Source organism: Scyliorhinus torazame, chromosome 4 (assembly GCF_047496885.1).
Source record: "Scyliorhinus torazame isolate Kashiwa2021f chromosome 4, sScyTor2.1, whole genome shotgun sequence".
In the NCBI taxonomy this organism is placed as follows: domain Eukaryota; kingdom Metazoa; phylum Chordata; class Chondrichthyes; order Carcharhiniformes; family Scyliorhinidae; genus Scyliorhinus; species Scyliorhinus torazame.
The window spans coordinates 80,586,604-80,603,683 of record NC_092710.1 but is presented as its reverse complement, the minus strand read 5'-3'; the positions used below and the strand labels follow the sequence as shown (position 1 = coordinate 80,603,683).

General features: G+C 52.8%; 1 protein-coding gene across 1 annotated transcript in view; it reads right to left on the bottom strand.

Annotated features, from left to right (window-relative positions):
- Positions 1-6: 6 nt before the first annotated feature.
- cfap126 (cilia and flagella associated protein 126) overlaps positions 7-17,080 on the bottom strand; it is a 49,886-nt gene continuing 32,812 nt past the window's right edge. The window contains exons 4-5 of the mRNA XM_072500515.1: positions 2,597-2,811; positions 7-25 (exon numbers count right to left, since the gene is read on the bottom strand). Coding sequence (XP_072356616.1) covers positions 7-25; positions 2,597-2,811 — 234 coding nt within the window. The remainder of the gene's footprint in view (positions 26-2,596; positions 2,812-17,080) is intronic.

Below are 17,080 nucleotides of genomic sequence, written 5' to 3'. Positions count from 1 at the left end.
ACAGCACTACCTCAGTACTGGCCCTCTGACAGTGCAGCACTCCCTCAGTACTGACGCTCTGACAGTGCAGCACTCCCTCAGTACTGACCCTCTGACAGTGCAGCACTCCCTCAGTACTGACCCTCTGACAGTGCAGCGCTCCCTCAGTACTGACCCCCTTACAGTGCAGCACTCCGTCAGTACTGACCCTCTGACTGTGCAGCACTCCCTCAGTACTGACCCTCTGACAGTGCAGCACTCCCTCAGTACTGACCCCCTGACAGTGCAGCGCTCCCTCAGTACTGACCCTCTGACAGTGCAGCACACCCTCAGTACTGACCCTCTGACAGTGCAGCACTCCCTCAGCACTGACCCTCTGACAGTGCAGCACACCCTCAGTACTGACCCTCTGACAGTGCAGCGCTCCCTCAGTACTGACCCCCTGACAGTGCAGCGCTCCCTCAGTACTGACCCTCTGACTGTGCAGCACTACCTCAGTACTGGCCCTCTGACAGTGCAGCACTCCCTCAGTACTGACCCTCTGACAGTGCAGCACTCCCTCAGTACTGACCCTTGGACAGTGCAGCGCTCCCTCAGTACTGACCCTCGGACAGAGCAGCACTCCCTCAGTACTGACCCTCTGACAGTGCAGCGCTCCCTCAGTACTGACCCTCTGACAGTGCAGCGCTCCCTCAGTACTGACCCTCTGACAGTGCAGCACTCCCTCAGTACTGACCCTCTGACTGTGCAGCACTCCCTCAGTACTGACCCTCTGACAGTGCAGCACTCCCTCAGTACTGACCCTCTGACAGTGCAGCACTCCCTCAGTACTGACCCTCTGACAGTGCAGCACTCCCTCAATACTGACCCTCTGACAGTGCAGCACTCCCTCAGTAATGACCCTCTGACAGTGCAGCACTCCCTCAGTACTGACCCTCGGACAGAGCAGCACTCCCTCAGTACTGACCCTCTGACAGTGCAGCACTCCCTCAGTACTGACCCTCTGACAGTGCAGCACTCCCTCAGTACTGACCCTCTGACAGTGCAGCACTCCCTCAGTACTGACCCTCTGACAGTGCAGCACTCCCTTAGTACTGACCCTCGGACAGAGCAGCACTCCCTCAGTACTGACCCTCTGACAGTGCAGCACTCCCTCAGCACTGACCCTCTGACAGTGCAGCACACCCTCAGTACTGACCCTCTGACAGTGCAGCGCTCCCTCAGTACTGACCCCCTGACAGTGCAGCGCTCCCTCAGTACTGACCCTCTGACTGTGCAGCACTCCCTCAGTACTGGCCCTCTGACAGTGCAGCACTCCCTCAGTACTGACCCTCTGACAGTGCAGCACTCCCTCAGTACTGACCCTCGGACAGTGCAGCGCTCCCTCAGTACTGACCCTCGGACAGAGCAGCACTCCCTCAGTACTGACCCTCTGACAGTGCAGCGCTCCCTCAGTACTGACCCTCTGACAGTGCAGCGCTCCCTCAGTACTGACCCTCTGACTGTGCAGCGCTCCCTCAGTACTGACCCTCTGACTGTGCAGCACTCCCTCAGTACTGACCCTCTGACTGTGCAGCACTCCCTCAGTACTGACCCTCTGACAGTGCAGCACTCCCTCAGTACTGACCCTCTGACAGTGCAGCACTCCCTCAGTACTGACCCTCTGACAGTGCAGCACTCCCTCAATACTGACCCTCTGACAGTGCAGCACTCCCTCAGTAATGACCCTCTGACAGTGCAGCACTCCCTCAGTACTGACCCTCGGACAGAGCAGCACTCCCTCAGTACTGACCCTCTGACAGTGCAGCACTCCCTCAGTACTGACCCTCTGACAGTGCAGCACTCCCTCAGTACTGACCCTCTGACAGTGCAGCACTCCCTCAGTACTGACCCTCTGACAGTGCAGCACTCCCTCAGTACTGACCCTCGGACAGAGCAGCACTCCCTCAGTACTGACCCTCTGACAGTGCAGCACTCCCTCAGCACTGACCCTCTGACAGTGCAGCAATCCCTCAGTACTGACCCTCGGACAGAGCAGCACTCCCTCAGTACTGATCCTCTGACAGTGCAGCACTCCCTCAGTACTGACCCTCTGACAGTGCAGCACTCCCTCAGTACTGACCCTCTGACAGTGCAGCACTCCCTCAGTACTGACCCTCTGACAGTGCAGCACTCCCTCAGTACTGACCCTCTGACAGTGCAGCACTCCCTCAGTACTGACCCTCTGACAGTGCAGCACTCCCTCAGTACTGACCCTCTGACAGTGCAGCACTCCCTCAGTACTGACCCTCTGACAGTGCAGCACTCCCTCAGTACTGACCCTCTGACAGAGCAGCACTCCCTCAGTACTGACCCTCTGACAGTGCAGCGCTCCCTCAGTACTGACCCTCTGACAGAGCAGCGCTACCTCAGTACTGACCCTCTGACAGAGCAGCGCTCCCTCAGTACTGACCCTCTGACAGTGCAGCGCTCTCTCAGTACCGATCCTCTGACTGTGCAGCACTCCCTCAGTACTGACCCTCTGACAGAGCAGCGCTCCCTCAGTACTGACCCTCTGACAGTGCAGCGCTCTCTCAGTACCGATCCTCTGACTGTGCAGCGCTCCCTCAGTACTGACCCTCTGACCGTGTGGTTGGGATTATTGCGTATATGGCTCACCGGGAATAATGGATGCGGCACAAATCCATTTCTGACATGGTTCAGAGGTGATGCCTTCACCTGGTCGAGCAGCTTCTTTGCTGCCTCGGGCTGTCGTCCTGTGGTGTGTACGTATGGATTTGGAATATGATGCGGCATGTCCCAGGTCCCCATAAATGTGCCCCATGGACTCTCCTGCAGGGAAAGAAGCAACAAAATAGAGGTACATCCCTCCACACTACACTCAAACATTCCCAGGACAGGTACAGCACGGGGTTAGATACAGAGTAAAGCTCCCTCTACACTGTCCCCATCAACCACTCCCAGGACAGGATCAGCAAGGGGTTAGATACAGAGTAAAGCTCCTTCTACACTGTCCCTACTAAACACTCCCAGCCCTATCAAACACTCCCAGGACAGGGACAGCACGGGGTTAGATGGAGAGTAAAGCTCCTTCTACATGGACCTCATCATACATTCCCAGGACAGGTAAAGCACGGGGTTAGATACAGAGTAAAGCTCCTTCTACACTGTCCCCATCAAACCTTCCCAGGACAGGTACAGCACAGGGTTAGATACAGAGTAAAGCTCCCTCTACATTGTCCCCATCAAACACACCCAGGACATGAACAGCACGGTGTTAGATACAGAGTAAAGCTCCTTCCACTCTGTCGCCATCAAACACTGCCAGGACAGGTACAGCACGGGGTTAGATACAGAGCAAAGCTCCTTCTACACTGTCCCCATCAAACCTTCCCTGGACAGGTACAGCACGGGGTTAGATGCAGAGTAAATCTCCCAATACACTGTCCCTATCAAACTCTCCTAGCCCTATCAAACACTCCCAGGAGAGGTACAGCACGGGGTTAGATACAGAGTAAAGCTCCCACTGCACTGTCCCCATCAAACACTCCCAGGACAGGTACAGCATTGGGTTAGATACAGAGTAAAGCTACCTCTACACTGTCCTCATCAAACACTCACTGGAAAGCTACAGCACGGGGTTATTTACAGAGTAAAGCTCCCTCTACACTGTCCCCATCAAACACTCCCAGGACAGGTACAGCACGGGGTTAGATACAGAGTAAAGCTCCTGCTACACTGTCCCCATCAAACCTTCCCAGGAAAGGTACAGCACCGGGTTAGATACAGAGTACAGCTCCTTCTACACTGTCCCTATCAAACACTCCCAGGACAGGTAAGCACGTGGTTAGATACAGAGTAAAGCTCATTCTACACTATCACAGTCAAACACTCCCAGGACAGGTACAGCACGGGGTTAGATACAGAGTAAAGCTCTTTCTACACTGTCCCCATCAAACCCTACCAGGACAGGAATAGCACAGGATTAGATAGAGAGTAAAGCTCCCTCGACACTGCCCCTTCAAACACTCCCAGGACAGGATCAGCACGGGGTTAGATACAGAGTAAAGCTCCCTCTGCACTGTCCCCAACAAACACTCCCAGGAGAGGTACAGCATGGGGTTAGATGCAGAATAAATCTCCCAATACACTGTCCCTATCCAACACTCCCAGGACATGATCAGCACTGGGTTCAGCACGGGGTTAGATACAGAGTAAAGCCCCCTCTGCACTGTCCCCATCAAACACTCCGAGGACAGGTACAGCACAGGGTTAGATACAGAGTAAATCTCCCTCTACACTGTCCTCATCAAACACTCACAGGACAGGTAAAGCAAAGGGTTAGATACAGAGTACAGCTCCTTCTACACTGTCCCTATAAAACACTGCCAGGGCAGGTACAGCACGGGGTTAGATAGAGAGTAAAGCCCCTTCCACACTGTCCCCATCAAACAATGCCAGGACAGGTACAGCACAGGATTAGATACAGAGTAAGACTCCCTCTACACTCTCTCCATCAAACACTCCCAGGACAGGATCAGCACGGGGTTAGATACAGAGTAAAGCTCCTTCTACACTTTGCCCATCAAACCTTCCCAGGACAGGTACAGCACAGGTTTAGAGACAGAGTATAGCTCCCTCTACACTGTCCCCATCAAACACTCCGAAGACAGGTACAGCACGGGATTAGATACAGAGTAAAGCTCCCTCTACACTGTCCTCATCAAACACACCCAGGACTGGTACAGCACTGGGTTAAATACAGAGTAAAGTTCCTTCTGCACTGTCCCCATCAAACACTCCCAGGACAGGTACAGCACCGGGGAAGATACAGCGTACAGCTCCTTCTACACTGTCACTATCAAACACTCCCAGGACAGGTACAGCACGGGGTTAGATACAGAGTAAAGCTCCCTCTACACTGTCCTCATCAAACACACCCAGGACTGGTACAGCACTGGGTTAAATACAGAGTAAAGCTTCCTCTACACTGTCCTCATCAAACACTCACAGGACAGGTACAGAACGGAGTTAGTTACAGAGTAAAGCTCTTTCTACACTGTCCCCATCAAGCACTCCCAGGACAGGTACCGCGCGGGGTTAGATACAGAGTAACGCTCCTTCTGCACTGTCCCCATCAAACAACCCCAGAACAGGTACAGCACCGGGTTAGATACAGAGTACAGCTCCTTCTACACTGTCCCTATCAAACACTCCGAGGACAGGTACAGCACAGGGTTAGATACAGAGTAAAACTCCCTCTACACTGTCCTCATCAAACACTCACAGGACAGGTACAGCAAAGGGTGAGATACAGAGTACAGATCCTTCTACACTGTCCCCATCAGACACTCCCAGGACAGGTACAGCACAGGGTTAGATACAGAGTAAAGCTCCCTCTACACTCTCTCCATCAAACACTCCCAGGACAGGATCAGCACGGGGTTAGATACAGAGTAAAGCTCCCTCTACACTGTCCTCATCAAACACTCCCAGGACAGGTACAGCACGGGGTTAAATACAGAGTAAAGCTCCTTCTACACTGTCCCATTCAAACACTCCCAGGACAGGTACAGCACGGGGTTAGATACAGAGTAAAACTCCCTCTACACTGTCCTCATCAAACACTCACAGGACAGCTACAGCACGGGGGTATTTACAGAGTAAAGCTCCCTCTACACTGTCCCATACAAACACGCCCAGGACAGGTACAGCACGGGGTTAGGTGAAGAGCAAAGCTCCTTCTACACTGTCCCCATCAAACACTCCCAGTACAGGTACAGCACCGGGTTAGATACAGAGTAAAGCTCCTTCCACACTGTCCCCATCAAACACTGCCAGGACAGGTACAGCACGGGGTTAGATACAGAACAAAGCTCCTTCTATACTGTCCCCATCAAACCACCCCAGGACAGGTACAGCACAGGGTTAGATACAGAGTAAAGCTCCCTCTACACTCTCTCCATCAAACACTCCCAGGACAGGATCAGCACGGGGTTAGATACAGAGTAAAGCTCCTTCTACACTGTCCCCATCAAACCTTCCCAGGACAGGTACAGCACAGGTTTAGAGACAGAGTAAAGCTCCCTCTACACTGACCCCATCAAACACTCCCAGGACAGGTACAGCACGGGGTTAGATACAGAGTAAAGCTCCCTCTACACTGTCCTCATCAAACACACCCAGGACTGGTACAGCACTGGGTTAAATACAGAGTAAAGTTCCTTCTGCACTGTCCCCATCAAACACTCCCAGGACCGGTACAGCACCGGGGAAGATACAGCGTACAGCTCCCTCTACACTGTCCTCATCAAACACACCCGGGACTGGTACAGCACTGGGTTAAATACAGAGTAAAGTTCCTTCTACACTGTCCCTATCAAACACTCCCAGGACAGGTACAGCACGGGGTTAAATACAGAGTACAGCTCCTTCTACACTGTCCCATTCAAACACTCCCAGGACAGGTACAGCACGGGGTTAGGTAAAGAGCAAAGCTCCTTCTACACTGTCCCCATCAAACACTCCCAGTACAGGTACAGTACGGGGTTAGATACAGAGTAAAGCTCCTTCTACACGGTCCCCATCAAACACTCCCAGGACAGGTACAGCACGGGGTTAGATACAGAGTAAAGCTCCCTCTGCACTGTCCCCATCAAACACTCCCAGAGCAGGTACGGCACGGGGTTAGGTAAAGAGCAAAGCTCCTTCTACACTGTCCCCATCAAACACTCCCAGTACAGGTACAGTACGGGGTTAGATACAGAGTAAAGCTCCTTCTACACTGTCCCCATCAAACCTTCCCAGGACAGGTACAGTACGAGGTTAGATACAGAGTAAAGCTCCTTCTACACGGTCCCCATCAAACACTCCCAGGACAGGTACAGCACAGGGTTAGATACAGAGTAAAACTCCCTCTCCACTGTCCTCATCAAACACTCGCAGGACAGGTACAGCACGGGGTTAGATGCAGAGTAAATCTCCCAATACACTGTCCCTATCAAACACTCCCAGGACAGGTAAGCACGGGGTTAGATACAGTGTAAAGCTCATTCTACACTGTCACTGTCAAACACTCCCAGGACAGGTCCAGCACGGGGTTAGATAGAGAGTAAAGCTCCCTCGACACTGCCCCTTCAAACACTCCCAGGACAGGTACAGCACGGGGTTAGATACAGAGTAAAGCTCCCTCTGCACTGTCCCCATCAAACACTCCCAGGAGAGGTACAGCACGGGGTTAGATGCAGAATAAATCTCCCAATACACTGTCCCTATCCAACACTCCCAGGACAGGATCAGCACTGGGTTCAGCACGGGGTTAGATACAGAGTAAAGCTCCTTCTACACAGTCCCCATCACACCTTCCCAGGACAGGTACAGCACAGGGTTAGATACAGAGTAAAACTCCCTTTACACTGTCCTCATCAAACACTCACAGGACAGGTACAGCACCGGGTTAGATACAGAGTCCAGCTCATTCTACACTGTCCCTATCAAACACTCCCAGGACAGGTACAGCACGGGTTAAATACAGAGTAAAGCTCCTTCTACATTGTCCCATTCAAACACTCCCAGGACAGGTACAGCATGGGGTTAGGTAAAGAGCAAATCTCCTTCTAGATGTCCCCATCAAACACTCCCAGTACAGGTACAGCATGGGGTTAGATACAGAGTAAAGCTCCTTCTACACTGTCCCCATCAAACATTCCCAGGTCAGGTACAGCACGGGGTTAGATACAGAGTAAAGCTCCCACTGCACTGTCCCCATCAAACACTCCCAGGACAGGTACAGCCTGGGGTAAGATACAGAGTAAAGCTCCCTCTACACTGTCCCCATCAAACACTCCAGGGACAGGTACAGCACAGGGTTAGATACAGAGTAAAGCTCCCTCTACACTGTCCCCATTAAACACACCCAGGACAAGACGGTGTTCGATGCAGAGTAAATCTCCCAATCCACTGTCCCTAACAAACACTCCCAGGACAGGTACAGCACGGGGTTAGATACAGAGTAAAGCTCCCTCTACACTGTCCCCATCAAACACACCCAGGACAGGTACAGCACAGGGTTAGATACAGAGTAAAGCTCCTTCTACACTGTCCCCGTCAAACACTCCCAGGACAGGTACAGCACGGGGTTAGATACAGAGTAAAGCTCCTTCTACACTGTCCCCGTCAAACACTCCCAGGACAGGTACAGCACAGGGTTAGATACAGAGTAAAGCTCCCTCTACACTGTCCCCATCAAACACTCCCTGAACAGGTACAGCCCGGGGTTAGATACAGAGTAAAGCTCCTTCCACACTGTCCCCAACAAACACTGCCAGGACAGGTACAGCACGGGGTTAGATACAGAGTAAAGCTCCTTCTACACTGTCCCCATCAAACACTCCCAGGACAGGTACAGCACGGGGTTAGATGCAGAGTTAATCTCCCAATACACTGTCCTATCAAACACTCCCAGGACAGGTACAGCACGGGGTTAGATACGGAGTAAATCTCCCTCTACACTGTCCCCATCAAACACTCCCAGGACATGCACCGCACGGCCTTTGATACAGAGTAATACTCCTTCCACACTGTCCCCGTCAAACACTCCCAGGACAGGTACAGCACGGGGTTAGATACAGAGTAAAGCTCCTTCTACACTGTCCCCATCAAACACTCCCTGAACAGGTACAGCCCGGGGTTAGATACAGAGTAAAGCTCCTTCCACACTGTCCCCAACAAACACTGCCAGGACAGGTACAGCACGGGGTTAGATACAGAGTAAAGCTCCTTCGACACTGTCCCATTCTAACACTCCCAGGACAGGATCAGCATGGGGTCTGGACGGGGTTAGATACAAAGTAAAGCTCCTTCTGCACTGTCCCCATCAAACCTTCCCAGGACAGGTACAGCACAGGGTTAGATACAGAGTAAAGCTCCCTCTACACTGTCCTCATCAAACACTCACAGGACAGGTACAGCACGGGGTTAGTTACAGAGTAAATCTCCCTCCACACTGTCCCCATCAACCACTCCCAGGACAGGTACAGCACCGGGTTGGATACAGAGTACAGCACCTTCCACACTGTCCCCATCAAACACTCCCAGGACAGGTACAGCACGGGGTTAGATACAGAGTAAAGCTCCTTCTACACTGTCCAATTCAAACACTCCCAGGACAGGTACAGCACGGGGTTAGGTAAAGAGCAAAGCTCCTTCTACGCTGTCCCTATCAAACACTCCCAGTCCAGGTACAGCACGGTGTTAGATACAGAGTAAACCTCCTTCTACACTGTCCCCATCAAACACTCCCAGGACAGGTACAGCACGGGGTTAGATGCAGAGTAAATCTCCGAATACACTGTCCCTATCAAACACTCCTAGCCCTATCAAACACTCCCAGGACAGGTACATCACGGGGTTAGATCGAGAATAAAGCTCCTACTACACTGTCCCTATCAAACACTCCCAGTACAGGTACAGCACGGGGTTAGATACAGAGTAAAGCTCCCTCTACACTGTCCCCAGCAAACACTCCCAGTACAGGTACAGCACGGGGTTACATACAGAGTAAAGCTCCCTCTGCACGGTCCCCATCAAACCCTCCCAGGACAGGTACAGCACTGGTTAGAGACAGAGTAAAGCTCCCTCTACACTGTCCCCATCAAACACTCCCAGTACAGGAACAGCACGGGGTTAGATACAGAGTAAAGCTCCTTCTACACTGTCCCCATCAAACACTCCCAGGAGACGTACAGCACAGGGTTAGATACAGAGTAAAGCTCCCTCTACACGTTCCTCATCAAAAACTCACAGGACAGGTACAGCACGGGGTTAAATACAGAGTAAAGTTCCTTCTACACTGTCCCCATCAAACACACCCAGGACAGGTACAGCACGGTGTTAGATGCAGAGTAAATCTCCCAATACACTGTCCCTATCAAACACTCCCAGCCCTAACAAACAGTCCCAGGACAGGTACAGCACATGGTTAGATATAGAGAAAAGCTCCCTCTGCACTGCCCCCATTGTAGCGCAAAAAGACTCCGTGAGACGTATAGAGTGAAGTCGATGAGGCTTTATTAAGCGTGTCTGTTCCCCCTATACTTCGGACCGAATGAAGGTCCGGTCCTGGGCGCTGCACCGTCTGCTCCTAGTGGCGACGGGTTTGCAATCCGGGGTGAGGTTCGCAACAAGGACGGGGGTTGCACCTTGACGGTTGCGAGGCCGCAGATAGTGAGTGGGGGTATTGGGCCGACGAATTTGAATGTAAGGCTCTGTAGATTGCATTGGAAATCTAATCCCAGTAAGGTGGGGGCGCAGAGTTGGGGAAGGACGTGTAGTTTGTAGTTTTTGAACTCCCTCCCCTGCACCGTTAGGGTAACTATGCAGAAACCTTGGATCTGTACGGAGTGGGATCCTGCAGCTAGGGAAATCTTTTGTGCGCTGGGATAGGTGGTCAAGGAACAGCGTCTTACCGTGTCGGGGTGGATAAAGCTCTCCGTGCTCCCGGAGTCGACTAGGCATGGTGTCTCATGGCCGTTTATTAGCACCGTTGTCGTCGTCGTCTGGAGTGTCCGGGGCCGAGCTTGATCGAGCGTAATTGAAGCGAGACGTGGTTGTAGTAGTGGAGTGGGGTCCGTTGTTGCCGTCCAAGATGGCGTCGGGGATGAACAAAATGGCCGCCCCCATACATCGCACATGGCCGGGGGGTCACAAGATGGCGGCGGGGGTGGACAAAATGGCCGCCCCTACGCGTCGTACAGGTCTGGGGTGGCCCAAGATGGCGGCGCCCTTCCTCCCCTCGTGGTGGCCGGGACCCAAAATGGCGGTGTCTGCGGGTCGCACAATAGGCGCTGGGGGGGTTGGGGAGCGTTAGGACCGCGCGGAGCTCCCTCATCTCCGGGGACAGCGGTGGTCGGGACCCAAGTTGGTAGCGCCGTCGGGTCAGACGTGGGGCGCGGGGGGGGGGGTTAGGGGGGCGTTAGAGACGCGCAGAACTCCCTCTTCTCCGTGGAGAGTGGTGGTCGGGACCCAAAGCGGTAGCGCCGGCGGGTCATACATGGGGTGCGGGGGGGAGGGTTGGGGAGCGTAAGCGGCGTGCAGGGCTCCCTGTTCTCCCGGGACCGCGGTGGTCGTGACCCAGAGCGGCTGCGCCTGCGGGTCGTACATGGTGCGCTGGGGGGGTTGGGGAGCGTAAACGGCTTGCAGGGCTCCCTGTTCTCCCGGGACAGCGGCGACCTCGCGGGACCGGCACACAACCGCGAAATGGCCCTTTTTCCCGCAGCTCTTGCAGATTGCTGCGCGGGCCGGGCAGCGCTGCCGGGGGTGTTTCGCCTGGCCGCAGAAATAGCAGCGGGCGCCCCCGGTGCGACTTGACGTCTGAACCGCGCAAGCCTGTGGGGCGTCCGGGGGGGGGGGGGGCGGGTTTGTCGCGACGGGTACGTACGGAGCCCAATGGGCTGCCGCGCGGTCGGGGCCGGAGGCGCGGATATTACGCGCGGCCACGTCTAGGGAGGCTGCTAGGGCCCGTGCCTCTGAGAGTCCTAGCGACTCTCTTTCTAGAAGTTTTTGGCGGATTTGGGAGGAATTCATACCCGCCACAAAAGCATCACGCATTAACATGTCCGTGTGTTCATTTGCGTTCACCGAAGGGCAGCTGCAGGCTCGCCCCAAAATCAGCAGCGCGGCGTAGAATTCGTCCATCGATTCTCCGGGACCATGCCGTCTCGTCGCGAGCTGGTAGCGAGCGTAGATTTGGTTAACTGGGCGGACGTAGAGACTTTTCAGTGCTGCGAACGCCGTCTGGAAATCCTCCGCGTCTTCGATGAGGGAGAAAATCTCAGTGCTTACCCTCGAGTGCAGACCCTGTAGTTTTTGGTCTTCTGTGACCCAGCCGGTGGCCGTTCTGAGGTAGGCCTCGAAACAAGTCTGCCAGTGCTTGAAGGCTGCTGCCGCGTTCACTGTGTGGGGGCTGATCCTCAGGCATTCCGGGATGATCCTGAGCTCCTTAGTCCTTTTTAGGCACGCTTAATAAATTGTAGCACACAAAGACTCCGTGAGACGAATAGAGTGAAGTCGATGAGGCTTTATTTAGCGTATCTGTTCCCCCGCAGCTCAATAGTAGAATGGCCTGCGGGGGAGGACTCCGGCCTCTTATACTCCGCCTTCAGGGCGGAGCTCGAGGTCAACGGCCAACCAGGAACCGGGATCTGTCAGCCAATGACATTAGGGCTTCCAGTGCCACATGACCCCTAATACATACTATCACACCCATCAAACACTCCCAGGACAGGATCAGCACGGGGTTAGATACAGAGTCAAGCTCTCTCTACACTGTCCTCATCAAACACTCATAGGAAAGGTACAGCACGGGGTTAGTTACAGAGTAAAGCTCCCACTGCACTGTCCCCATCAAAATCTACCAGGACAGGTACAGCACGGGGTTAGATGCAGAGTAAATCTCCCAATACACTGTCCCTATCAAACACTCCTAGCCCTATCAAACGCTCCCAGGACAGGTACAGAACGGGGTTAGCTAGAGAGTAAAGCTCCTTCTACACTGTCCCCATCAAACACTCCCAGGAGAGGTACAGCACGGGGTTAGATACAGAGTAAAGCTCCCACTGCACTGTCCCCATCAAAAACTACCAGGACAGGTACAGCACGGGGTTAGATACGGAGTAAAGCTCCCTCTACACTGTCCCCATCAGACACTCCCAGGACAGGTACAGCATTGGGTAAGATACAGAGTAAAGCTCCTTCTACACTGTCCCCATCAAACACTCCCAGGACAGGTACAGCACGGGGTTACATACAGAGTAAAGCTCCTTCCACACTGTCCCCATCAAACACTGCCAGGACAGGTACAGCATTGGGTAAGATACAGAGTAAAGCTCCTTCTACACTGTCCCCATCAAACACTCCCAGGACAGGTACAGCACGGGGTTACATACAGAGTAAAGCTCCTTCCACACTGTCCCCATCAAACACTGCCAGGACAGGTACAGCACGGGGTTAGATACAGAGTAAAGCTCCTTCTACACTGTCCCCATCAACCACTCCCAAGACAGGTACAGCCCCGGGTTAGATACAGAGTAAAGCTCCCTCTACACTGTCCCCATCAACCACTCCCAGGACAGGATCAGCAAGGGGTTAGATACAGAGTAAAGCTCCTTCTACACTGTCCCTACTAAACACTCCCAGCCCTATCAAACACTCCCAGGACATGGACAGCACGGGGTTAGATGGAGAGTAAAGCTCCTTCTACATGGACCTCATCATACATTCCCAGGACAGGTAAAGAACGGGGTTAGATACAGAGTAAAGCTCCTTCTACACTGTCCCCATCAAACCTTCCCAGGACAGGTACAGCACAGGGTTAGATACAGAGTAAACCTCCCTCTACATTGTCCCCATCAAACACACCCAGGACATGAACAGCACGGTGTTAGATACAGAGTAAAGCTCCTTCCACTCTGTCGCCATCAAACACTGCCAGGACAGGTACAGCACGGGGTTAGATACAGAGCAAAGCTCCTTCTACACTGTCCCCATCAAACCTTCCCTGGACAGGTACAGCACGGGGTTAGATGCAGAGTAAATCTCCCAATACACTGTCCCTATCAAACTCTCCTAGCCCTATCAAACACTCCCAGGAGAGGTACAGCACGGGGTTAGATACAGAGTAAAGCTCCCACTGCACTGTCCCCATCAAACACTCCCAGGACAGGTACAGCATTGGGTTAGATACAGAGTAAAGCTACCTCTACACTGTCCTCATCAAACACTCACTGGAAAGCTACAGCACGGGGTTATTTACAGAGTAAAGCTCCCTCTACACTGTCCCCATCAAACACTCCCAGGACACGAACAGCACGGCGTTAGATACAGAGTAAAGCTCCTTCCACACTGTCCCCATTAAACACTCCCAGGACAGGTACAGCACGGGGTTAGATGCAGAGTAAAGCTCCTGCTACACTGTCCCCATCAAACCTTCCCAGGAAAGGTACAGCACCGGGTTAGATACAGAGTACAGCTCCTTCTACACTGTCCCTATCAAACACTCCCAGGACAGGTAAGCACGTGGTTAGATACAGAGTAAAGCTCATTCTACACTATCACAGTCAAACACTCCCAGGACAGGTACAGCACGGGGTTAGATACAGAGTAAAGCTCTTTCTACACTGTCCCCATCAAACCCTACCAGGACAGGAATAGCACAGGATTAGATAGAGAGTAAAGCTCCCTCGACACTGCCCCTTCAAACACTCCCAGGACAGGATCAGCACGGGGTTAGATACAGAGTAAAGCTCCCTCTGCACTGTCCCCAACAAACACTCCCAGGAGAGGTACAGCACGGGGTTAGATGCAGAATAAATCTCCCAATACACTGTCCCTATCCAACACTCCCAGGACATGATCAGCACTGGGTTCAGCACGGGGTTAGATACAGAGTACAGCTCCTTCTACACTGTCCCTATCAAACACTCCGAGGACAGGTACAGCACAGGGTTAGATACAGAGTAAATCTCCCTCTACACTGTCCTCATCAAACACTCCCAGGACAGGTACAGCACGGGGTTAGATACAGAGTAAAGCCCCTTCCACACTGTCCCCATCAAACAATGCCAGGACAGGTACAGCACAGGATTAGATACAGAGTAAGGCTCCCTCTACACTCTCTCCATCAAACACTCCCAGGACAGGATCAGCACGGGGTTAGATACAGAGTAAAGCTCCTTCTACACTTTGCCCATCAAACCTTCCCAGGACAGGTACAGCACAGGTTTAGAGACAGAGTATAGCTCCCTCTACACTGTCCCCATCAAACACACCCAGGACTGGTACAGCACTGGGTTAAATACAGAGTAAAGTTCCTTCTGCACTGTCCCCATCAAACACTCCCAGGACAGGTACAGCACCGGGGAACATACAGCGTACAGCTCCTTCTACACTGTCACTATCAAACACTCCCAGGACAGGTACAGCACGGGGTTAGATACAGAGTAAAACTCCCTCTACACTGTCCTCATCAAACACTCCCAGGGCAGGTACAGCACAGGGTTAGATACAGAGTAAAGCTTCCTCTACACTGTCCTCATCAAACACTCACAGGACAGGTACAGAACGGAGTTAGTTACAGAGTAAAGCTCTTTCTACACTGTCCCCATCAAGCACTCCCAGGACAGGTACCGCGCGGGGTTAGATACAGAGTAAAGCTCCTTCTGCACTGTCCCCATCAAACAATCCCAGAACAGGTACAGCACCGGGTTAGATACAGAGTACAGCTCCTTCTACACTGTCCCTATCAAACACTCCGAGGACAGGTACAGCACAGGGTTAGATACAGAGTAAAACTCCCTCTACACTGTCCTCATCAAACACTCACAGGACAGGTACAGCAAAGGGTTAGATACAGAGTACAGATCCTTCTACACTGTCCCTATCAAACACTGCCAGGACAGGTAGAGCACAGGGTTAGATACAGAGTAAAGCTCCTTCCACACTGTCCCCATCAGACACTCCCAGGACAGGTACAGCACAGGGTTAGATACAGAGTAAAGCTCCCTCTACACTCTCTCCATCAAACACTCCCAGGACAGGATCAGCACGGGGTTAGATACAGAGTAAAGCTCCCTCTACACTGTCCTCATCAAACACTCCCAGGACAGGTACAGCACGGGGTTAAATACAGAGTAAAGCTCCTTCTACACTGTCCCATTCAAACACTCCCAGGAGAGGTACAGCACGGGGTTAGATACAGAGTAAAACTCCCTCTACACTGTCCTCATCAAACACTCACAGGACAGCTACAGCACGGGGGTATTTACAGAGTAAAGCTCCCTCTACACTGTCCCATACAAACACGCCCAGGACAGGTACAGCACGGGGTTAGGTGAAGAGCAAAGCTCCTTCTACACTGTCCCCATCAAACACTCCCAGTACAGGTACAGTACCGGGTTAGATACAGAGTAAAGCTCCTTCCACACTGTCCCCATCAAACACTGCCAGGACAGGTACAGCACGGGGTTAGATACAGAGCAAAGCTCCTTCTATACTGTCCCCATCAAACCACCCCAGGACAGGTACAGCACAGGGTTAGATACAGAGTAAAGCTCCCTCTACACTCTCTCCATCAAACACTCCCAGGACAGGATCAGCACGGGGTTAGATACAGAGTAAAGCTCCTTCTACACTGTCCCCATCAAACCTTCCCAGGACAGGTACAGCACAGGTTTAGAGACAGAGTAAAGCTCCCTCTACACTGACCCCATCAAACACTCCCAGGACAGGTACAGCACCGGGGAAGATACAGCGTACAGCTCCCTCTACACTGTCCTCATCAAACACACCCAGGACTGGTACAGCACTGGGTTAAATACAGAGTAAAGTTCCTTCTACACTGTCCCTATCAAACACTCCCAGGACAGGTACAGCACGGGGTTAAATACAGAGTACAGCTCCTTCTACACTGTCCCATTCAAACACTCCCAGGACAGGTACAGCACGGGGTTAGGTAAAGAGCAAAGCTCCTTCTACACTGTCCCCATCAAACACTCCCAGTACAGGTACAGTACGGGGTTAGATACAGAGTAAAGCTCCTTCTACACGGTCCCCATCAAACACTCCCAGGACAGGTACAGCACGGGGTTAGATACAGAGTAAAGCTCCCTCTGCACTGTCCCCATCAAACACTCCCAGAGCAGGTACGGCACGGGGTTAGGTAAAGAGCAAAGCTCCTTCTACACTGTCCCCATCAAACACTCCCAGTACAGGTACAGTACGGGGTTAGATACAGAGTAAAGCTCCTTCTACACGGTCCCCATCAAACACTCCCAGGACAGGTACAGCACGAGGTTAGATACAGAGTAAAGCTCCTTCTTCACTGTCCCCATCAAACCTTCCCAGGACAGGTACAGTACGGGGTTAGATACAGAGTAAAGCTCCTTCTACACGGTCCCCATCAAACACTCCCAGGGCAGGTGCAGCACAGGGTTAGATACAGAGTAAAACTCCCTCTCCACTGTCCTCATCAAACACTCGCAGGACAGGTACAGCACGGGGTTAGATGCAGAGTAAATCTCCCAATACACTGTCCCTATCAAACACT